Raw genomic sequence first — 20880 nt, forward strand, 5'->3', positions numbered from 1 at the left:
AGACCCCAAAAAAACCAACCCCCCCCCCCCCCCAAAACAACCAAAAAAATAAAACCAAAAAACCAAAACGCAAAAACCAAAACAAAACCCAACAAAAAACCAGTTTGAAGGGATGAATTTCTTCCTCATTTTTGTCATGAGGAAGAAATATGGTGCATTTCAATCTGGAAGACAAAGCCTGGAATTACTAAACTGATGTTAATTTGTTCTTAGATATAATTCACAGAATTCATTTGAGGGGATCGTTCCTGGTCACCCGAGCTGCATGGAATCATATGAAAAATCAGAAATTTGGCAGGTAAAAATGTTTGTTCTGTATTGCATTTTTCAGTAGGGTATAACAGACTGATGCATGCCCAAACAGTGAAGGAGGAGTCTTGCATTCTTTTCTTTTACTTCGTCAGGGTTGAAGCAAAATCAGTGAAAATGTTTTTACAGTTCTGATCCCTCCTCTCCACTTCCTCAGTCAAATGTTTAAAGGTTTTTTTCCAATATATTTAAATGTATTTTCCTGACTCTCCCAAACAGAAGTTGTAACTATGTAAAAATACCATTTCAGTTTATGAGGACTGGTTAGAAATGTTTGTTACTTGTATGTTACTGCAAGTTTGAGGGACTCTTGTTCTGCTCCTTCTTACTCAAATGACTGGTACATGCAATTCTGCTTGTAGGCCATGGACTTTTTTGTTTGGTGTAGGATTGTCATGAGTTTTCTTTGTTTGTCAGTTTTAACCCTTTTGACAATTTTATTTTTCTTAAAAGTTATGGGACTGTTCTTAGTCTGTTTTTGGTATGTATTATTGTTAACTTAAAAAGTTCAGTGAAATAATTTTTTTTTCCATTTTTGTGATTTTATCAAAGCACTGATTATATTAATCTTAACCATACCCATGTGTTGAAAACTGTGTGAGCTATGTTCTTGCAGCGGCGGCGGCTGACCTTAAGGTGTGTCCCGGCTAGCTGTGGCCAGCACCGCCGGCAGCACGGGGGCACTCTCCCGATCCGGGGCTCGGTCAGGGGAGCGCCTAAGGCTTTCGCCTTGAGGGACGAGGATCCGCGGCTAAGAGAGAGAGAGGGCTGCTAACTCACAGGAGGCGAAAGAAGAGACGGACTCCAGTGGTAGTCCAGTCTGGGTTTAACATCCAGGGGAGCTACCAGCTGGCTCATCCTGTGACCTAAATGACATTCATTCTCATCCAGGGAAGTGAACTGTGAGGATAGCGAAAGTCTTAAGTCTGGGAGATGAAAATTAAATTATTTCTTCAAAAACAGCTTAATTCTAGAGTTGCATCCATTTAGGATACTGTTTCCCTTGTAACCTTTTCTGTATTTGCTCAGATAACAGTGTAGTGAGCGCTTCTGCAGTTTGTAGATAGACATGTTCCATCTGCAAAATGCCTGCTCTACATAGAGTTTGTAGCTTTTCTTCATTATTGAACCACGACTTGCAACACTTCTCTTTACTTAATTAAAAACATTAGATTATTGGCAGTGAGGCGGATAAAAAAAGTGAAATATACATGGATCCCAGCTATGCTGTGTGTTTACAAGTAGATTTCAACAGAATCTGATAAGGCTTTGTGTTGGTTTTGCATGGCCTGGTTTTTGGTAGCGGGGGGATCACAGAGATGGCTTCTGTGAGAAGCTGCTGGAAGCTTCTGCTGTGTCCAGCAGAGCCAATCAGTGGTGGCTCTGAACAGGGACATGCTGCTGGCCAAGACTGGACCAGTTGGAGGTGATGGTAATGCCTCTGTGATACCAGATTTAAGAAGAAAATCAGAACAAAAGGACACACAGTTTTTTCTGCCCAGGGAAGAGAAGGAGGTGAGGGAAACAACATGGAGACACCAAAGTCAGTGGAGAAGGATGGGCAGGAGGTGCTCCAGGTACCAGAGCTGAGATTCCTCTGCAGGCTGTGGTGAGACCATGGTGAGGCAGCTGTGCGCATGGGATCCATGGGAGATGCAGAGATCCACTCACAGCCCGTGGCATCCATGGGGGCTGCAGAGATCCGCTTGCAGCCCATGAGGGAGGTGCCCATGCCAGAGCAGGTGGATGCCTGGGGGAGGCTATGATCCAGTGGAAGACCTGGTGGAGAGAGAGGGCCCTTGTTCCAGTCTGGAGCAGCCTGTCCATGGAGGACTGCACCCCATTGAAAGAGTGACCCATGTCACAGCAGTTTTGGGAGGACTGTCTGCCTGTGGGAGTGACTCACGTTTGCAGCAGGTGTGGTATGGCTGCTGCTTGTGACATGCTGAAGAATTTCAGGGAGAACTGTCTCCTGTGGGAGGGACCCCATGGTCTCACAGGCAATGGACTCCTCTCCTGGAGCAGCAGAAGAAGATCTTGGTGATAACTGACCAAACCATCATGCCCTGTCTCCATGATGTTGGTGGGAAGGAAGGAGGGGTTATTTTAGAAAGGGCTTATTTTACTTCTCATTATACTTCTCTGTCTTTCTTAGTGATAAATTCATTGGTACATTTAAGTTGCGCCTGTTTTGCCCTTGGATTGTTTTCTCCCAGTCCTTAACTCACGACCCCATTGTTAATTTTTTTCTGTCCTCTGCCCAGCTCTGGGAGGGGAGGGTGAGCAAGGAGCTTTCCTGGCATTTGGCCAGTGTCAAACCATGACAGGGTTCCTTTAAAAGTGAAGATGTAGACCCATTTCTATTGAATTGAGATGGTCTGCAGCACAATGTTTTCTTGCCTCAAACCAGCTGTGAACTGTAGTGGGTTTAGAGCTCTTGTCTGAGCAGTTCAGTTACCTCCAAAGCAATAATGGGAACAGCAAAGAGCAACTTTCCTTTCCTGTCTTCTGACATGCATTTAATGCATATTAGAGTTCTTTGAATGTGAATTCTGTAAGAACATCTTTTCAGATATTACCAGGTAGATAATATTAAGGGAAGTAATTTTCAGCAAAGTAATTTTCTTCTGAGTGATGAAACCTTTTATTAGTTGTGAGAATAAAACCATGTGAAATGAGGAGAGAAATGAAAAAAATTACTTTTCTCTATACAGGACCTAATGTCAGAGAATGTCTTTCCTAGTGTTGCAATATCACTCAGAAAGCCTCATGACTTTGTTCGTTTTCTGCTGCTTTGACAATGGTCAGGATTTGTGAGATGTTTGCTATCCATCAAACATTAGTTACATGATTGTTAGCAAAACTAACAAGTAATATTTTATTTGTTTTGTGGAATATGGAGACTATATTGCCAAAGGTGGCAAATGTTGTTGTGTAGAATCAAGTAACTTGAAGAAATAATTTATTTTTTTTTCCTCTCTTCTCCCCTAAGAATAATTATGACATCCTCAGCTGCTGGAATATACGGAAACTTTGGTCAGGCAAACTACAGTGCTGCAAAACTTGGCCTTTTGGGTCTTGCAAACACAATTGCAATTGAAGGTCGGAAGTATAACATCCACTGCAACACAATTGCTCCTACTGCTGGATCCAGGCTGACCCAGACTGTCATGCCACAAGGTGAATAATTTAAGGTCTACATGTACTGGTATTTTTCAATGAATTGAAGCACAACAAACTTTCTTACCTCTTAGAAAATGCAAGTCCTTCACACTTCATGTACTACCAGTTCATTTTTCCTACTGTCTTTTTGTCTTTGAACTGTCAACTTATTTGCTTTGTCTTTTGTGAGGAATTTTACTTTCTGCCACAAGATACGAGGCAAATTTTCTCATTTGCAAAAGCAATTTCATGTAGCAAGGCTCTTTAATTGTAATCTCTTCCACAATCCTCCTACACTAGTGGAAAGGCTTGTTTGTTTCATCACATGTGACATCAAGTATGTGCATATGGAGTTTGCACTTGTTACAGTATTGCCTAATTGCAGAATACTTGGTTTTTACACAACATGTCATGTGTGTACTTAGTGGTTCCATGATCAGCAAGAGATGATAGTGAACTGAGTTGCTTAATTTTTCTATACTGCACAGCTACTAATCTTTGAAAGGTTGAACAGGTTTAACAGAGTAAGTGTGTGTAAGTGTAAATTTACGATAAATAGACTGACTAATTACTTCAGCAAATGACCAGAAGAAAGAAAAATAATTTGGAAAAAAAAAAAGGTCTGTTAAAGGAAATTGCTCTCAGAAAATCTTCTAGAATCAGCGTATTTCATTTCACTCCTGACCTTCTTTTGCCTTATATTGGGCAGATTTCAAAGCCAAGGAAATCATCACATTTGTCAGACTGATAGACAGGGTATTGGAGAGTAATATATTTTGTATGTTATGCACAGATCGAATGCTTGATTTTGTTTGATTGAAGTAGCCTGGTTTAGGTTTAAATAATCCAAGTGGTCATGATTCGAGCAGTCTTGTAAGTTGTAAGTTCCAGGATTTAATGGAATTTTTATAGGAGATCTAAACACATGAAGCATGCAACGCAAAATGGATTACAGTAGCTGGCAAGTTCTGAAGATATTTAATCTACATAGGATGATAAAAAGTACTGCAGAATTTTCTTTCTTAGTCATTTTAAGGAGAGTGAGATCCTTTGGTCTCTCTGTAAGATACTTACAGCTCTGATGATTTATTTCTTATCTTGTTCATTCCATTCCTATCCAGTTTTTCAAGTACTCCTAGAAGATTTGAATACCGAAACCTAAAAATCATATTCAGAGGTGATCAAATTATCCTTGTTAATCTTAGTCAGGACTTTCCTATTTGTCTTCAGGTGTCTGCAGGCACCTGTGCTTTTTCATTGCCATACATTGCCATACATTGTTACTTATGTTCAACTTCACCCACATATTCTTGTTCTTGCTAAGAACTCTTAAATGTAGTTTGCATCTTTTTTGCATCTTTTGTATGGTTGTTTTTTGGTTTTTTTTTTAACTTCTAGTATCTATTTTTAAATTATTTTAAGAGTGGATTGCAAGTATTAATGATAATAGTATAGGGCTAGATTTTGAGACTAAATTATGTGTGGCATAAAGTAGAATACTTTGGAAAAGCCTAAGGGGTTTGCTGTGCACTTACAACATGCCATATTGAATGGAATTCAACTTTCTTCTACTTTTATGGAACTTTTGAAAATGAACTTCTGTTTACCTTAGTTTTGCTAATGAAGAAGTACTTGTAATGATAAGCTTTCCTAGCTCTCCATCTGGGAAAATCTGGCTACCATTGAAAATGCTTGATGACCTTTAGCTGAGGGACAGCTGCATATCTACTGCTGTTGAAAGAATAATATTCTAAAAACTGAAAGAGGAAATTAAGCAAAGTTAATATTCAGACAGTGGATAGAATATGTGACAAGAGCTGCCTGGACAACCACACTGTTCCATGACAATGTCTCAATTTTCAGATAGCTTTCTATTGTGCTGGATGTCAATGAAAATTCAAAAATAGCATTGATATGTAAATTAGCAGAGTGATAATTCTCTATATTGTTTGGAAAAATCAGCATTTCTAAGTGAGATAACTCTTAAACAATCAGCCACTGCAGTTATTTTCGTAATGTCTTGTCTATATAGTTGACTAGCATATTAAAAGGAAAATAGCTCAGGTACATCTTCGTCAGGATTATGTATAGCTGTCTTGTCCTTATTTCAGGCTGCCTGTCAGGTGGAAATTTAGGAAGGTTATCTGGCTTTGCAGTCTGCATGTAGCAGTGTTCCCAACAGTTAAACAGGCTTTCATCTCTCTGGCTGAGAAGCCATGTCGTGGGCTTAGGCAGCATATATGTATCTCACTAGACATTCATATTTATTGAATCTTCAAATGTTTCATTTACCTGGGCCTTTCTTTTAATTACAGAATACGATTGATAAAATTCTCCTGGTTCTGCTGTTCATAAGAGGGTGTTAGATTAAATAATTTGGTGAAACCATAGAGTATTTCTATTTCATGTTTCCCCCCTCCAATTTCCTCTAGATCTGGTCGATGCTTTCAAACCAGAATATGTTGCTCCTTTAGTAGTTTGGCTTTGCCACGAGAGCTGTGCTGAAAATGGCAGTCTGTTTGAGGTAATTTTTTTATTTTTCCTTTCTTCTCCCTCCTTCCCTCCCTTTGCTCTTTCCCCCAAAATCAGTTGTTGTCCAGCCTTAAACTTTTTGCTGAAATTAAATTACCATGTGTAAACTACATACTCAGCATAGACAGAAGACATATTGATCTGGTTGTACAGTATTTGACAAGTACTTCAAGCAGTCGCAGTTTAGTCAAGTTCTGTTCTGTGCTCAAAATGCTACCAATTTGATTGTTACAATTCTTATTGTACACTTTTAAGATTGAAAAGATACCAAAATTCAAAATACGTTTTTGTTCTCAAAGTCGTTCTAACCTAGCAAGTAGCTTGCAGGAAGGAGCAATTACGTAATTTTGATATTCATTATAGGTATTGGCATCAAACTGCTAACTCATATATTGGATGGAAACTGTTTTACGTTGGTCACATTCAGGTGCTTAACTAAACTGTTAAAGACAACCAGCAGTAGTTCAGAAATTCTTAATATATTGAGTTTGTTCTGAAATATAGTTTTGTTTCCCAGCATTACCAAAGCTTTGCTTTGTGACATGTCCTAAGCTGATTATATTCTTTTTTTCTTGGCAGGTGGGAGCTGGGTGGATTGGAAAATGTAAGTACTTTATGCTGGAGGATTGATCTTGTTTTTGGAATTGACATCTAGACTGTGCAAATTTTCTTTAGACTTAATGTGTACGCTCAAGACATTTTTTACTCAGGCAAGAAAATGAATAAAAGCCTGGGGTTCTGAGGAGACTGCTTGTATTTGGTAAAAGTTAAAACTTTTAACTTCATGTGAGAAAAGCTGGTAACTTCGGTATGTGCATTGTTACGCTTTTGAACTAACAAGAAAATCTGCCTGAGTAACTTCAACTCTTGGATCCTGGGCATAATTTGAAGTCGAATTTGTAGTGCTAAGTACACTTTGTTGCCTTTTCTTGGTAACTTTAATTTTTCATGATATAAAATACCACATGTTGATAAACAGGCATGTTTTTATTTTTTCATCTTTTTAATTGCTTTCCACTATTACTTACGCTTCTAATGAAATACTAGTATGTAGGCATGTTAAGGCAATTAGTCTTCTTAAATAACCAGTAGCTATGCTACCCATGTATTTTCCTTAGTGACTCCAGTAACTAACTTAAATACTAATTTAAGGAAAACTTGCAGGCAGTACTGAGGACTTAGGAGAAGACAAAATACTTAGTGTGTGAGATATCTTGACTTTTTTTTCCTAAATCCATTGAACCTAGTACAAGCACTGTTATCATGATCTGTACAACTTTTCAGCCTTCATAAGTATCCGAGGGTTGGAAGTAGCACTATTAATTCAGGAAGTCGTTCTGCTTACTTTTAATTATTTTTTTTTCCATCTTGATAACCATTTTGTACATTTCTAACTAACTGCAAGTGTTCTGTGTAGCTGGAATAGTGTTTCCAAGAGGTGTGGCAAACAGATTAAAAGAAGCAGTGCAGCACAAAATGTTTTGCTGCCCTTCAGAAGCAGTTAGGTTTTAATGCAGCTGAAAATGTACACTTTGATCAAGAGAAAATACCATTTTTCATCATTATAATGGCTATGGTTGAAGTCACTGAAATGAAACCAGATTGTTAATGAGGTACCAGTACGGCCATATTCATTGCCTTCTGCTAATTAATGGCAAACCCAACATGACTGATGAAGTATTTGAATTACAATCCAGGAAGTCAGTATCCTTTTGGAAATAATTTCACATTGGCCTTACCAGTTTCTCTCAGGTTACAGTATTGAAATGCAACTTCAGAAAACATTTAGAGATGCTGACTACTGGTATTAAGGTTCTTTTACAGCTAACAAGTAGTTTTCACTTTTTCCCCGTCGTTTCCTATGCTTTCAGAAGATTCCTAAGCAGTAGTAGTCAAAGTCATGTCAGAAGAGAAAGTCTGTAGATAAATATAGCTATAACTTTTCAGTAGACAGAATCCTAAAACCAGTGTTTCTGGAGAGTAAAAAGTCTGTTATAGTTTCAGTGGAACTTAAAATCAATGCTATTCCCTTTCTAAATGCTAGTTAAAGCAGTGAGCCCTTTTAGTCCAGCTGGAAGTTATACTGGTGAGTTACATTGGAGTACTTAAAATGTTTCCCTTATTGTACCATCTCGAAGGTGGTGGCCTAGAGGAAAGTTGTCTAAAGATATTAAAAGCTTTTTTGTTACTGGAACTTTCTGGCTGATGTTTCCCATTAGTGCGCTGGGAGCGATCCTTGGGTGCCATTGCCAGGGGAAAGAATCAGCCAATGACACCTGAAGCAGTGAGAGATAAATGGGACAAGGTGTGTGACTTTGATAATGCCAGCAAACCCAGAACCATCCAAGGTAAGGGAGTCTTTTAAGTTGGGGCTATTCAGCCTGGGGTTCAGAATCTTTTTGGGAGACCTTATTGTAACGTTTCAGTACTTTATAGAGGCCTCTGAGAAATATGGGAAAGATGGGACAAATGTATACTGTTGCCATAGGACAAGGGGTAATGATTTCTTTCAAACATTTGCTGAAATTTCAAAATCTACAGAACTAATTAATTTTCTTGTAAATGTGTTACATTAATAATTTACTGTTTCAATATGGTCAGATCTTTCTAAAGCAACTGCTGTGTTCTGACATATAGCATTAAGACATGATTTATCTTAACAGTTTCTAGAGAAGTGACATCATTGTCATTGTAAGCATTAGAGTCAGACTGATGACAGTGTTTTATTTGATTGCACCCACATGCAGACAGAATAGTAAGAGAGAAATTGTTTTTTTCTTTTCAGTCCTGGAATCTTGCTTTTTGGTGAACATTTCACTATCTAAAAGCTCTGGTTAAGTCGTGGGATATATTACACCAAAAATGTTCTTACTATGCCTTATGTTCTTGGGTCACATCACCCCCTTGGCTGGTGACTGAAATGATTTTCTCTTTCAGTGCTTTGTTTACTTTTCATGTTCCTTGCCAGCATTTAAGAGTGCAGAGCAGGAGGGAAAAAGGCATCTATGTATACAATGTCAGTTGAATTTCAAAGATACTTAAATGCACAGTAGATGTTTAAGCCGTTGGTTCCAAAATCCGTTAGGGTATTTTGTTATAAATCTTAAAGATATGTTTTTAAATGCCTGTACTAGAACCAGAATAGTACATACTTTGTTCTTTCCCTCACATCTTGGCACACTGGGGAATATAGCCATCCAAACGGTAGTTCTAGGTCACCTTACTGATCTTTGGCTTACAGGTATCCTGTTTCCAAATGTATGCAAGTTTATACATAGTTCTCTGTTGTGCTATGGAATGGTATTTATAAGAACATAATTCCAGCTGTATCACTTCTGATCTGTTCTAGGACCTGTCACATGCACTATGTTACTTTTATGGATTGCTAGCAGAAATGTGTTGTAGATGGGGATTTCTTTTCAAAGTTGCTTCAATATTATATATGGTATTTCATATCTGCCAGTTGATGCTATGGGAAGGAAAACTGAAGAAGATTTTGAACTTCAAGTAAAAGTGCTTACAATACGTTATGGCAGGTTTCTACAGTCAGGAAATCATAAATGTTACATTGACATGGATATTCCTTGCCTTCTGTTGTGAACTTAGTCAAGATACAGCTTTTTCCTTTCAGTGCCATCAAGCTGCAGATACTGAATAAAAACTTTTTCATTAGTTGTTGTATTGTGTATTTTTGAGAATCAGCACAAGGAAAATTGAGGAAAATTCTCGTTAGCTGAATAGAATTTTTAGTTCTATTAAAAGTTTCTATTGCTGTCAGATTCTCCTCTTTATTGCTTGAAGATATTTGACTATGAAATAAAGGAAACTAATTAGAGTACTTGCAGTAAAGATTAAGGGTACAACACCTAACATCTGCAAGTTAAAACTCCTCCTGCAGATTTCCTTAATTTGAGTAGAATGATGTTGTGAACAGCATTTGTGTACTAAGCATTAGGTACAGTAGGAAAAAAAAACCCAAAAAGGAATTAGATAAAGTATTTGCTTTTAATGTAGTAGAAAACTCTGTAATCTGAGATGCAAATCTTATTTCTTGTTTTAGTTATACTGATAGGAGAGACTTGACTTTATGACTTTGTATTCTGTACATAAAGCAGAAAGACCAAATTAAGTGTGATGCAGAAGCTTCTGAATGTGTGGTGCAGGGTGCAGTAGGTCACAGTTGCACCATGCACTGCATGTTGGTGCAACTTCCAACTGTTTTCTCCTTGCCTCCATAGTGTACTACTTGCTCTTGTGCCATTGTCCAGTTCTTCCTATTGTGGAAAGGGAATCAGACTGTGTTGTGGTAGAGGCAGAGGACAGCCATCCTTGTCTTTCAGGCTGTATACTCTACACAGCATTCTGTAGTTTCTCTTGCACAAATTAGTGTGCTGTGCTGTTATCTAGGGAAGCAGAATTTATTGTGTCTGTGACGTGGGTGAGGCACTCTGTCTCAAGCTTCTCTTTGATTGTGAAAATGTGAGCCAGTTTCAGCTAAAGGTCTGTAATTGGCTATTAGAAATTTTTGTGCCTTTTTAATTCTCTTAGAAGCTATCTATTGACAGAAAATAACTTAAGTGTTCTCATTGTTTGCCTTCTGGCACATCTTAAAAGCTTATGTCTGACATGGAGCAAATTAATGTAAAACACATTGAAGGTGTGGATATGTATGTATACTTTGTGTGTATGTGAAGAATTTGCATAAGAAAGTGTTCCAGCTTCAAGTGTCAGCTTTCATTATATGTATTTTAAAAATGTTTAAACACTTGTGGTGTTTCCTCTGTTGTTAAGGGATATGGTTCGTATGCAATGTCCCCTTATTGGAAAATTAATACTTTTGGAAAGAGATGCCCTTTGTTGTGACTATCTTCAATGTTTGTTCTCCAGCTTAGTCTTTTCCCTTTGTCTGCTAATGATTTTCTATCTAATAGCGGGCCATTCTGAGGTAGTGAACACTTAAGGTTTTAGAGTTCACTAATAGTCCAACAATTTAAAAAATATCCCTATACCAATAATAAGATAATTGTGTTAATTAAAGAGTTTCCTACTGGGTTTGTTTCTGACAAAATTATACCCCTTGGTATAATTGTATATTTGTTGGGTTTTAAAAAAAAGTTAGAAAGTTGGAATTACCAACCTGTGAGCCTCAGCTCTGTGTGTGGGAAGGTCACAGAGAACAGGGAGGTGATTTGAGACAGCCAGTACAGATTCACCAAGGGTGAGTCCTGTCTGACCAACCCAATGGCCTTCTGTGATGGAGTGACTCCATCACTGAGTAAGGGAATATCAACTGCCTGAACTTGTCTAAGGCCTTTGACACAGCCCCCCATAACATTGGTCTAAGTTGCTGAATCTGATATTGCAGATGAACTGTTCTGTGGCGGAGGTGTTGGTTGGATGGTCAATGTCTCAATGTTCACATGGTAATCACTAATGAATGGTGTCCCTCAGGGACCTGTATTGTGAACAGGACTGTGTAATAGCTTAATCAATGACATAGATAAGGGATGGAGTACACCCTCTGCAAACTTGCTGAGGGTGCGCCGAACTGAGGAGTGTGGTGACACACCTGAGGGATGTCATCCAGAGGGACCTGGACAAGCTTGAGGAGTGACCTCATGGGAGCTTCATGAGCTTCAACAATGCCAAGTGTAAGGTGTTGCACCTAGGTTGGTGCAAGCCCCAGTATCAATACAGGATGGAGGCATCAGAAACATCCCTGTGGAGAGCAACTTGGAGATGCTGGTGAATGAAAAGTTGGACAAAAGCTGGCAGTGCGCACGTGCAGCCTGAAAAGTCAGTTGTATCCCAGGGTGCATCAAAAGAAACATGCCCAGTAGGTTGTGGGAGTTGATTCTGCCCCCCAGAGGTCTCCTCTCCACTTGGACTGCAACATCCAGCTCTGCGGTCTTCGACACAAGAAACACTTAGACCAGCTCTGGAGCAAGGCTAGAGGAGGGCTACAAAAATGATAAAAATGATGGAACTCCTCTTCTAAAGGGAAAGGCAGAGAGAGTTGGGTTTGCTCAGTCTGGAGAAGACTTCAGTTGACACCTTTTGTAGTCTTTCAGTGCTTAACTCTTTGGCAAGGCCTGTTGCAATAGGATAAGAGGTAGTGGCTTAAAACTAAGGCTTGATTTAGGTGAGCAAGAAATTTTTTACAAAGGATGGTTAAACACTGGAAAGGGTTTTTCATAGACAGGTAGTAGATGCACCATCCTGTAAACATCTAAGGTCAGGTATGATGGGGCTCTGAGTTACATGATCTACTTGAAGATGATGTATCTGATCATTGCAGAGGAGTTGGACTAGATGACCTTTAAGAGTCCTTTCCAACCCAGACTATTCTATGACTCTGTGATCTCCTTAATGTTCAGCCAGACACTAGCCAAGTCACCAATTTTATAGTCCACTCACATCATACATTCTGGAAGAAAGACTCCTTGAAGAGGAGATTGTAGTATTCTGCACTATTATTAATTTACAAGTAACCTTTATACTGTTGATCTTAATAATGACAAATAATTTTGTCAAAAATGCATGTTGTTAATCCTTAGCTCTCACCATTAAAAGTGATCTTTATATTCCTGCATGTAAGTAGTTTATGGTCGTGCTAAGTTGAGGAAACATTCAGGTTTGCTTGGAAGTCAAACCTTTATTCTCCTGTGAAGATTTTAAGGCAATGTGAAACCTTCCTTTTGTTCATGCAGAAAAAGTAGAAACAGTCTGTTACTTCTCCCAATAGCTCTGTATTGCTTTTCTTTTATTCATTTAATGAATGAACAAAGGGATAAAAGAGATTACCTTTTAAAAGGTTCTTACAAATTAGAAATCTTGTTTTGAACATTTTCACATTATGTAAGTGTCATAACCTCATGTCATATTGTGACAGAGCTTGTATCCAAAGAGCAAGCTTGTCTTTGGCAGAAGAGGTGACAACATGAGTTTGTTTCTTAGATCTTCCTTTTCTTCACAAGATTCAGGCCACAAACAAATGTTATGATGATTCTGGCAGTGAGACTGGTAAGCAAGAGATAGCTTAGGAAAACAGGATTCTGCAAGAGGGCATGCAATTCACCTTGCAGGCTGTTTAGATAGTGCTGTGTGATAGAGCAATGTTGTCTTAATGCAAGCAGCAGTGCAAGTCAGTATGAGCACAGGGGTTTTGAAGTGGAGGGGAGTGACTCTGCGTTAAGGTAGTTAAGAAATGATTTTGCACTTTTCTGATTTAAACACATTTTTATTTTTCTGTGTGAGATTCTCATCACCTTTTGTTTGATTCCTTCTAATATTTAATGTTGATTTTAGCCCTATTAAGCTTCAAGGAACAAGTTGTTCTTGATGGCCTGCCGTGACTATAGCTGTATTCAGCCATGCATCTTCACATTTATAATTTTGTCATTGTTCAGTCTCAGACTTATTTGCTTTTCTATCTGTCTGATTAAGGAAAGAGGGTAGCAGTCAGGAAATGAGACCTGTGACTTGTGTTGCAAATAATTCTCATAAGAGTATCGGTAGTAATTTTCAGATATTTGCTTCTTAGACAGTTGAAACATACAGCACTCATTATCTTCTCCTTGACACGTTGAGATAAGTGTCATGGTTGAGTGGTGGGCGCAGAACTGATGGAACCTCTGTAGAAATCACTTTTCCTCTACTTTTGTGTGCACGCTTGTAAAATGCAGCACCTTGCTCAATTTGTAGATGTATATTTACTGTATTTAAAGGTGAACTGAGAAATACCAGGCTGTATCTCATGTGCTGATTGATATGTGTGTTTTGTGTCTGTAACTGGAGTATGTCATGTATGGTTATCTAAAAGTGAGTTTTTTCCAATTCCTTTCTCTAGAGTCCATAAGTGTATTGAGTGATGCTCTAAGCCAGATAGAATCTCAAGGGAATGTTTCTATGAATTCAACAAGCTCTGGATCAGTGGTCTCTTCTTCTGTTGACACAGTAAGTACATCTGTCTACCAGATACACTCAAAGCTGGGTGAAAACACAAAAAACACAAAAAACAGAGAGACCAGTGTTGCTGCCCAGCTTGTACTATGGTTTGCTGTCTGCAAAAAGAAAGGTGGGGTTTAAAATGTGAACCAAGGAAGCAGAATCAAAAACGTCTCCAGACTCCAGTCTCTATTATTCCTATTGGTAATAGGAAAACTTACAGCTGAATAGACTGGATAATGCAGAATCTAAACGCTTGTAAGTTCTGTTAAGTGTCTCTAATTAGCGTATTATTCAGAAAAGCGGCAGAGCTTGGGTGTTGTTGGGCAGTGTCATTTTGCTCTGGCTCCTTCTCTATAGATAATTTTTCCTCATTTCAGTCTTATTATGGTGTTAATTATTTCAATTGTGGTTTGTTTTTGAAAAAATCTTATGCACTGCTGGGAGTACAGCTGTATGAAGTTATGCCATTTATACTTCAGGTAGATTGCTTGAAGCAAGGTATAATGCCTTACATTTGGGTTGCTTGTATTGCAATGAATGCATTAATATTTTACGGTGTATTTATTCCTCATACTTTATGTGTACATATGACTGTAAAGAACATCAGGCATCAGGTTTGATAGAAGAATTACACAAAGAATGCAAGTTCAGTATTAACTGTTTTTGATTTTTACTTGATGCTGGCTTCTTATTTCCAGGCAAGCATTGTTGGCCGTAAATTGGGTACCAACGTGTATAAATACACTCACTTGGAGCCTATTCTATATGCACTTGGTGTGGGAATGTCAACTAAGGATCCAGACCACCTAAAATTTCTCTTTGAAGGAAGTGAAGAATTCTGCTGTTTACCCAGCTTTGGAGTAATTCCTGCTCAGACATCAATGTTTGATGGTGTGCCTTCTCTTCCAGGACTAAATATTGATCTTGCAAGGGTATGGAAGAGTAAAGTACCTAATTTTGCTTGTGAGTCATGTAACTGAAGGGTGACTTCAGTTAGTATTTCTGTAATATTGTTAAGTTCCTTTTGTTCTAGAAATTAAAAATTCAGTGGTTTGTATTCTTACATCCTAAGAAATTATTCATTTACTTCACTAGTGTAATGCATCTTCCTATGATGAGATGTATGGTGAATTTGATATTCAGTTTTACTTTGTGTTCACTATGCTTTTATTAAACCATAAAAGCTCAAAACTTTATTTGAAAACATTTTGGGGATGAAGTTAGAAAAACAAAAGAATAAAACGTGGGGTTTTTTAAAATTTGTTTGTTCTGGACACTTTCTAAAATATCTGTGTATTGACTTGGGGGAGAAAGATATCTGTTGATTGTTATTACAGCACTGTCTTTCTCTACATAGATGCTGCATGGTGAGCAATATCTGGAGCTTTATAAACCATTACCAACCTCAGGTCAGTCTGTCTGTGTTGTTCATGTGTTTTTCACTATAACAACAGTTCCTGTAGCCATTTTGGAAATGGAAGTAGCAAAGCTTTGTTTCAAACTGTAGTACTGCATATCCTTTTTACTAGGAGTGGGGGAAAAGAGAGGCAACCTGTTGTGTTCTTGAAGGAATTCTGAAACTGTGTTTTTGAGAGCAGGTGTTGCTTTTCTACAGTATACTTAGTAAAGTATGCATCATCTTTGATACAATAAGCAAATACACTCCATACCTGTGGATTATTAATGTAATTTGATACTACCAAAACTTCAAGATATTTCAATAAAGTTGTATCATAAAACTTTTGGGATGTTTACCTAAGAATTCTTCAACGTTGATTGTGTTTGTATGCCTGTAAGAGGATAAGATTTAAACTGTGTATGTAAAAAAAACAAATGGACATCCTGATGAGGAAACTAATAACAATTACTTCCTGTCAAAATTCTCAAGGCATTAGTTACTGCAGTAGCAATTTCTTTTCAGAGATGGCTGAGTTTTCCCAGATTACAGTATCTGAGAGATACTTGTTACATTAATTCAGGATATGAATGTGTCTCGATTTCCTCGTTGGTAGTATATAAAAATTAAGTTTTTGAGATTGTAGCAAAAAAAAAATTTGCAAGCTGCAAGTAAATGGCAGAATTTTTTGTTGAAACAAAAATTACCTGAAAACTATATTTAATACAAAGAAGTCTGATGATTAGTAATGGATTGCCAGGACTTTATAAAGGTTTTTGGTTTTGCATTCTAGAGGCTGATTTGTATACACACGTGTCTCTAAAGCAGTAACCTCTATGACAAATGTCAGGGACCCCTGTGCCCAGGCTCTGAACTGAACTTCTCTTCTGTAGGACTGTGGTTGCCTCAGTCCTCCTCAAATCTATGGACAACCCTTAAATGATTGGAGCTATCTTTGAAGATAGCAATATGTTTGAAAAGAAATAGTGATGTGTTTAGCTCTGAATACATGAACTGTAGCAAAATTCTATTTTAAAAAGACCCCAAAAGTTATAAAAATACCCCCAAGCAAAACAACACTCAGATCTTCAAACCAAGACTTGCAAAGATTCCCAGACACTGTTGTTATAGTCAGGACGATTGTAATGAATATGACTTTTACAATGCTTATGATGATGTTGATGATAATAATAATAATAATAATAATAACAATAGCAAGAATAATGATAGTAGTAGATAAGGAAGTGAGTAAGTAGGATAATTAGTAAGGAGGTGTAAAGAGTGATCTGTGGGCTTTGTTCCTGAAGCAAAACCTTACAATGTGTCCATGTTCTATTCTTACAGGAGAATTAAGGTCAGTTGCAACTGTTGCTGATATCCTGGACAAAGGATCAGGAGCAGTCTTGCTAATAGATGGTAAAATGTTTTATGGCTTTTGATGGGGGGTGCAGTTATATTTATTAGCCTTCATTTTTAACTAGCTATACCAATAACTGCCAGCCCTTCCACGGTGAAGACTTTTAGCTTATTAAATCTCTGTGAGATGTGGCTGTGTAATTGTTCTTGATCAGTTAGCCTACTGAATTAGAAACACTTTTTTCCTGTGTAGGTAGAACAATGCACCTTGCAAACAGATCAAAGTGTAATTGTTCTTGGGTAGTTAGCATACTGAAATAAGAACACTTTGTTCCTATGTAGGTAGAATAATGCAGTATGCAAACAGATCAAAGTTCTTAACAATAATAATGCTTTCTCCTGCATGAAGGTAGCCAGTTTATATTCCACCACCCCACAGGAAGGGGTGTGTGTCTGCATGTTTGCATGTGTTTTGTGGATGGTTTTGCAAAGGTTAATTATATCATCATATTACGTAGAGCCATCTGCAAAGCATTGATCTTTAAGAGCATGTCCTGCATTCCTTTTTCATGTCTGCATTATTTTATTCTAAATGAAACCCATTTGCTTCCTTTTAAATCCAAGTGAGAGGATGAGAATGTCTCCAGAAATTGATAACTTGCAGTTTTCAGAATCTTACTCTCATTAGGTGTGATTATGCCAAGGTCCTTTGGGAAATTAGACAAAAAGAGTAGATTTACAGACTCTGAATCTCTAAATGCTGTTGACCTTTTGTTCCTTCAGTGGTCAGATAAAATTGTAAAAGGTTTTTTACTGACCATTCCTCATAGCTGTATTTTTTTTCATACTGGGCTAATATGAAGCCTGTCTATTCCTGCAGTATGCAAAAGTTCTTTATTGTGAGCAGAGTCTCTGGTTTTTAAATTTCTTTTAGAACTGGAAATGAACAATATTAACAAAACAGTTCTGTAAATTCCAGTCTGACATGTAAAGGAATGAAATAGCTATGAACTGCACTAGGAAGCTGAGTCTCAGTTCAGTGTAGGAAGTCTAACTTTTTCAAAAGAAGAAACAAGTGACCTTAAACTCTGGAACTCTTCTCATACAAGGTGCTAGTACCACTTTTTGTATGAGTTCATAATCTATTTAACACACTGGGTATTCTCAGTAGCTTTTAATACATCATATTTTGTGGTACAATTCTATATTTAAATAAATGAATACAGTCTGAGATGCTGAGATAAATCTAATTTCAGTTCTGTGTTGTCAAATGTTTTTAGCACCTTGAATGTTGTCACAATTTTTTAATTTAATAGCTCATTTTTTAATTTTAATGTTTTCAAATAGATAATTATATTATTTGAAACATATCATTACTCTTCCCAACTAGGAAAGTGACTTGCGACAGTGCAGTGTGAAAGTGTGACCACTGTCAGTTGTTAAAATGAGCTTTGTAAAATTTCCATCTCAACTTGTCTCTTGTAACAACACATGCTAGTTGTATGAAAAAGGAGATTGAGGACAATATATGACCTTCCTCTTCTTTGTCTTTCAGTGGATACCTATTGTGGAGAGGACCTCGTGTGTTATAATCAGTTCTCTTTGTTTTTTGTTGGAGCTGGAGGATTTGGTGGAAAACGAACATCAGAAAAGGCCAAGGTAAATCCACACATAAACATATTAAAAAAAACCACGCCACCAAACACATAAAGAGTTCTGTCAGCACTGCAAGAAAAATATTAGCTGTAAGAACTAGGAAGTATAAACTAGCATTTAAGCAGTGCGGCTGAGCAAACTCAGATGGAATTTAAATACTTATGTTCACTGCAGAGCCCGAGTGAAAAGATACTGTTCAGGTCTTGGGAAACCAGTGGTTTTGTTTTGAGAGTTAGAGAGAAAAGTGAGTTGGTAAACATTACACAGACGATACTAATGGAAAGCAGTATTAGGGTTGAACTTGCAGTTTCTAGAAAAGATCTCTAGATGTAGCTCTTTCTGAATCTATGTGTTTGTATGGAAGAGGCTTGGAAAGCATAAAGAGGAAAAGAGAAGTGGCATTATAGTTTGGAGCTGAACTTTACTGTTTTCAGAGAGTTGGCAAGTAGCAAATATTGTCACATGGACACAGAGTATGTCAAAATGCTTGGAGGTAGCTATTTGGGTACCTGACATTATCCCCATCCATACTGTGTTTGAGGGCAGTGTCAGCTGTGACTTCATGTTGTTATTGTGAACTAGAGCACTGAGGCACTACAGCAATAAGCAGTTGAGTAAGAGTATGTTAAGCTCAGTAATTTTGAGCATTAGTAATGAAGTACCTAAGTTTCATGTATCTGATGTTCTTTGGGATTTTTACATGTAAACTTACAGGTTTTTTTAATTAAACCTATATCAACTGTATAGAATTTTTATGATATATAAACTTTACAAATCAGGTACTGAAATGCCTGCTGCTTTAAAGAGCCTCTCTATAGTATAAAAAATTCACAGGAAATTGTTGTAGCCAGTGTATCGAGGTCTTTGAAGGAGCCCTTAATTGTTCTGCAATCAGATTTTATAAGCAGTGCATGTAAAAAACCCTGTGGTTCAAGGCTAATCTATTGTGATGACATCAGAGAGTCCACTTTAGTGCTTTGGCACTTCTTAGTTAAACATTGCACTTCAGGCAACTTTTCTTCACTCTATTTAGTGAAGTGTGAGAATGTTGTATACATTATTTTACATTTTAACATTTGAAGAATACCCGTTTCAGGTAGCTTCTTCCCATGATTAAAAAAAATCCCCCAGATGTAGTCTCATTAAGACAAAAATACAGCAATTTCAACAGAGGCATCAGCATGCAAGAGGCCAGTTTTCCAATGGTGGATTTTCCTGCTTTTTCCTTGCAGACCTTCCCAATTAGAAGAGTTTCACGCCCCTCTGTGCAAAACGAAATCCCAAGCTGAACAGACATATGTTGTAGTGTGTCTTTTTGTCACTTAACACTTTTATTGTATATTAAAATTATATTGCAAGTCGGGAGGAACAGATTTCCAAGATAAGGTCTGTGGTGAGCAGTGTGTTGTGTAAGTCATGTGTCTCCTCTTAAGTTGAGGGTTTCTTGACCTGTGGGTAGAGGGGTTTTGTTGATTATTCACATGTTGGCTGGTTTTAATGACTCAGTAGGTTAAGCTGAGTTTCTTTATACGAGCTGGAATTAAACTGGCAAGTTATGCTTGTTTTGAGAGCATGTTTAGGTAATGTTCTTGTTATCAAGCTGATTGTGTAGATCTGCTGTGATTCTCTGAAGTGACAAGAGGAGTGCTGTTATCAAGTCTTCAGCCCAAGAAGTGGTCTTGCTCTGTGTTAATAAATAGGGAAGAACCTTTGCTTTTATTATACATGAAACTACAAAGCACTTGATTTCTTTTTATTTCTCTTTCCTTTGATAAAGACCTTACACAAATTAAGATAAGTGAAATTACTACAGGTGTGAATCAATTTGCTTCCTTTCATTTTAGAGCTTATGCTAGTTTCTTTCTGGTCTTTTTTGTTTGTTTTGAAAATACAAGGAGTAGAGGAGAAAAAAAATTATTTCTGCTACTTTAATAGCTTGAATTGATTATGGTGTACTTTATGTTTGTCATGATATAGATAGAGTGTTCTCTTTCAGTCTGTTGGTAAGATTTATGTCAAAATGGAACTATGAAGCTGTAGATTACACAAGGAACAGCTTTTTTGCAGTAAACTGGGGCTTAATATGAAGCATGTAATTGCAAAAAAAAAAAAAGGTAAAAGAAAAAAGTGTAAAACAAAAAGGTGCTGGAAGCTCATAAAGGTGAAAAATAATGAAACAGAGTCCACAGGTGAGGTAGTAAATAATTTTGTTCTTCATTGTGCCTTTAAAAGTATTATTTTAAAAGCTTCATTTTTGTCTGTGTGTTCCAAAGCATTTTACTGTTCTGTGAGACAACTGCTTTTTTCTAAGTGAAAATTCTTGTGTTGGTTTTTTTTTGATAATTTGGAAAAAATGTTATCGGACACATCAGGTGAATCATGTAACTGTAGGCAGGATCTGATGCCTCAGAATCACTGTCTTTGTAAGGCTAACCTTGATAAGTGATGTTTTGTGGACTAAGTATCTTTTTTTATTTGTCCATAAATGTAGAAAGGCTAGGAGAAAGCATACCAATTTG

General features: G+C 37.4%; 1 protein-coding gene across 3 annotated transcripts in view; it reads left to right on the top strand.

Annotated features, from left to right (window-relative positions):
* HSD17B4 (hydroxysteroid 17-beta dehydrogenase 4) overlaps positions 1-20880 on the top strand; it is a 94847-nt gene that overhangs the window by 9748 nt on the left and 64219 nt on the right. For all 3 annotated transcript variants that reach the window (XM_041398406.1, XM_041398404.1, XM_041398405.1), the window contains 10 exons: positions 214-298; positions 3302-3489; positions 5904-5995; positions 6583-6607; positions 8223-8351; positions 13853-13959; positions 14652-14885; positions 15311-15362; positions 16694-16765; positions 18261-18364. In XM_041398406.1, coding sequence (XP_041254340.1) covers positions 214-298; positions 3302-3489; positions 5904-5995; positions 6583-6607; positions 8223-8351; positions 13853-13959; positions 14652-14885; positions 15311-15362; positions 16694-16765; positions 18261-18364 — 1088 coding nt within the window. The remainder of the gene's footprint in view (positions 1-213; positions 299-3301; positions 3490-5903; positions 5996-6582; positions 6608-8222; positions 8352-13852; positions 13960-14651; positions 14886-15310; positions 15363-16693; positions 16766-18260; positions 18365-20880) is intronic.

The sequence above is a fragment of the Onychostruthus taczanowskii genome, unplaced genomic scaffold, assembly GCF_017590055.1.
Source record: "Onychostruthus taczanowskii isolate IOZ18803 unplaced genomic scaffold, ASM1759005v1 scaffold147, whole genome shotgun sequence".
Classification (NCBI taxonomy): Eukaryota; Metazoa; Chordata; class Aves; order Passeriformes; family Passeridae; genus Onychostruthus; species Onychostruthus taczanowskii.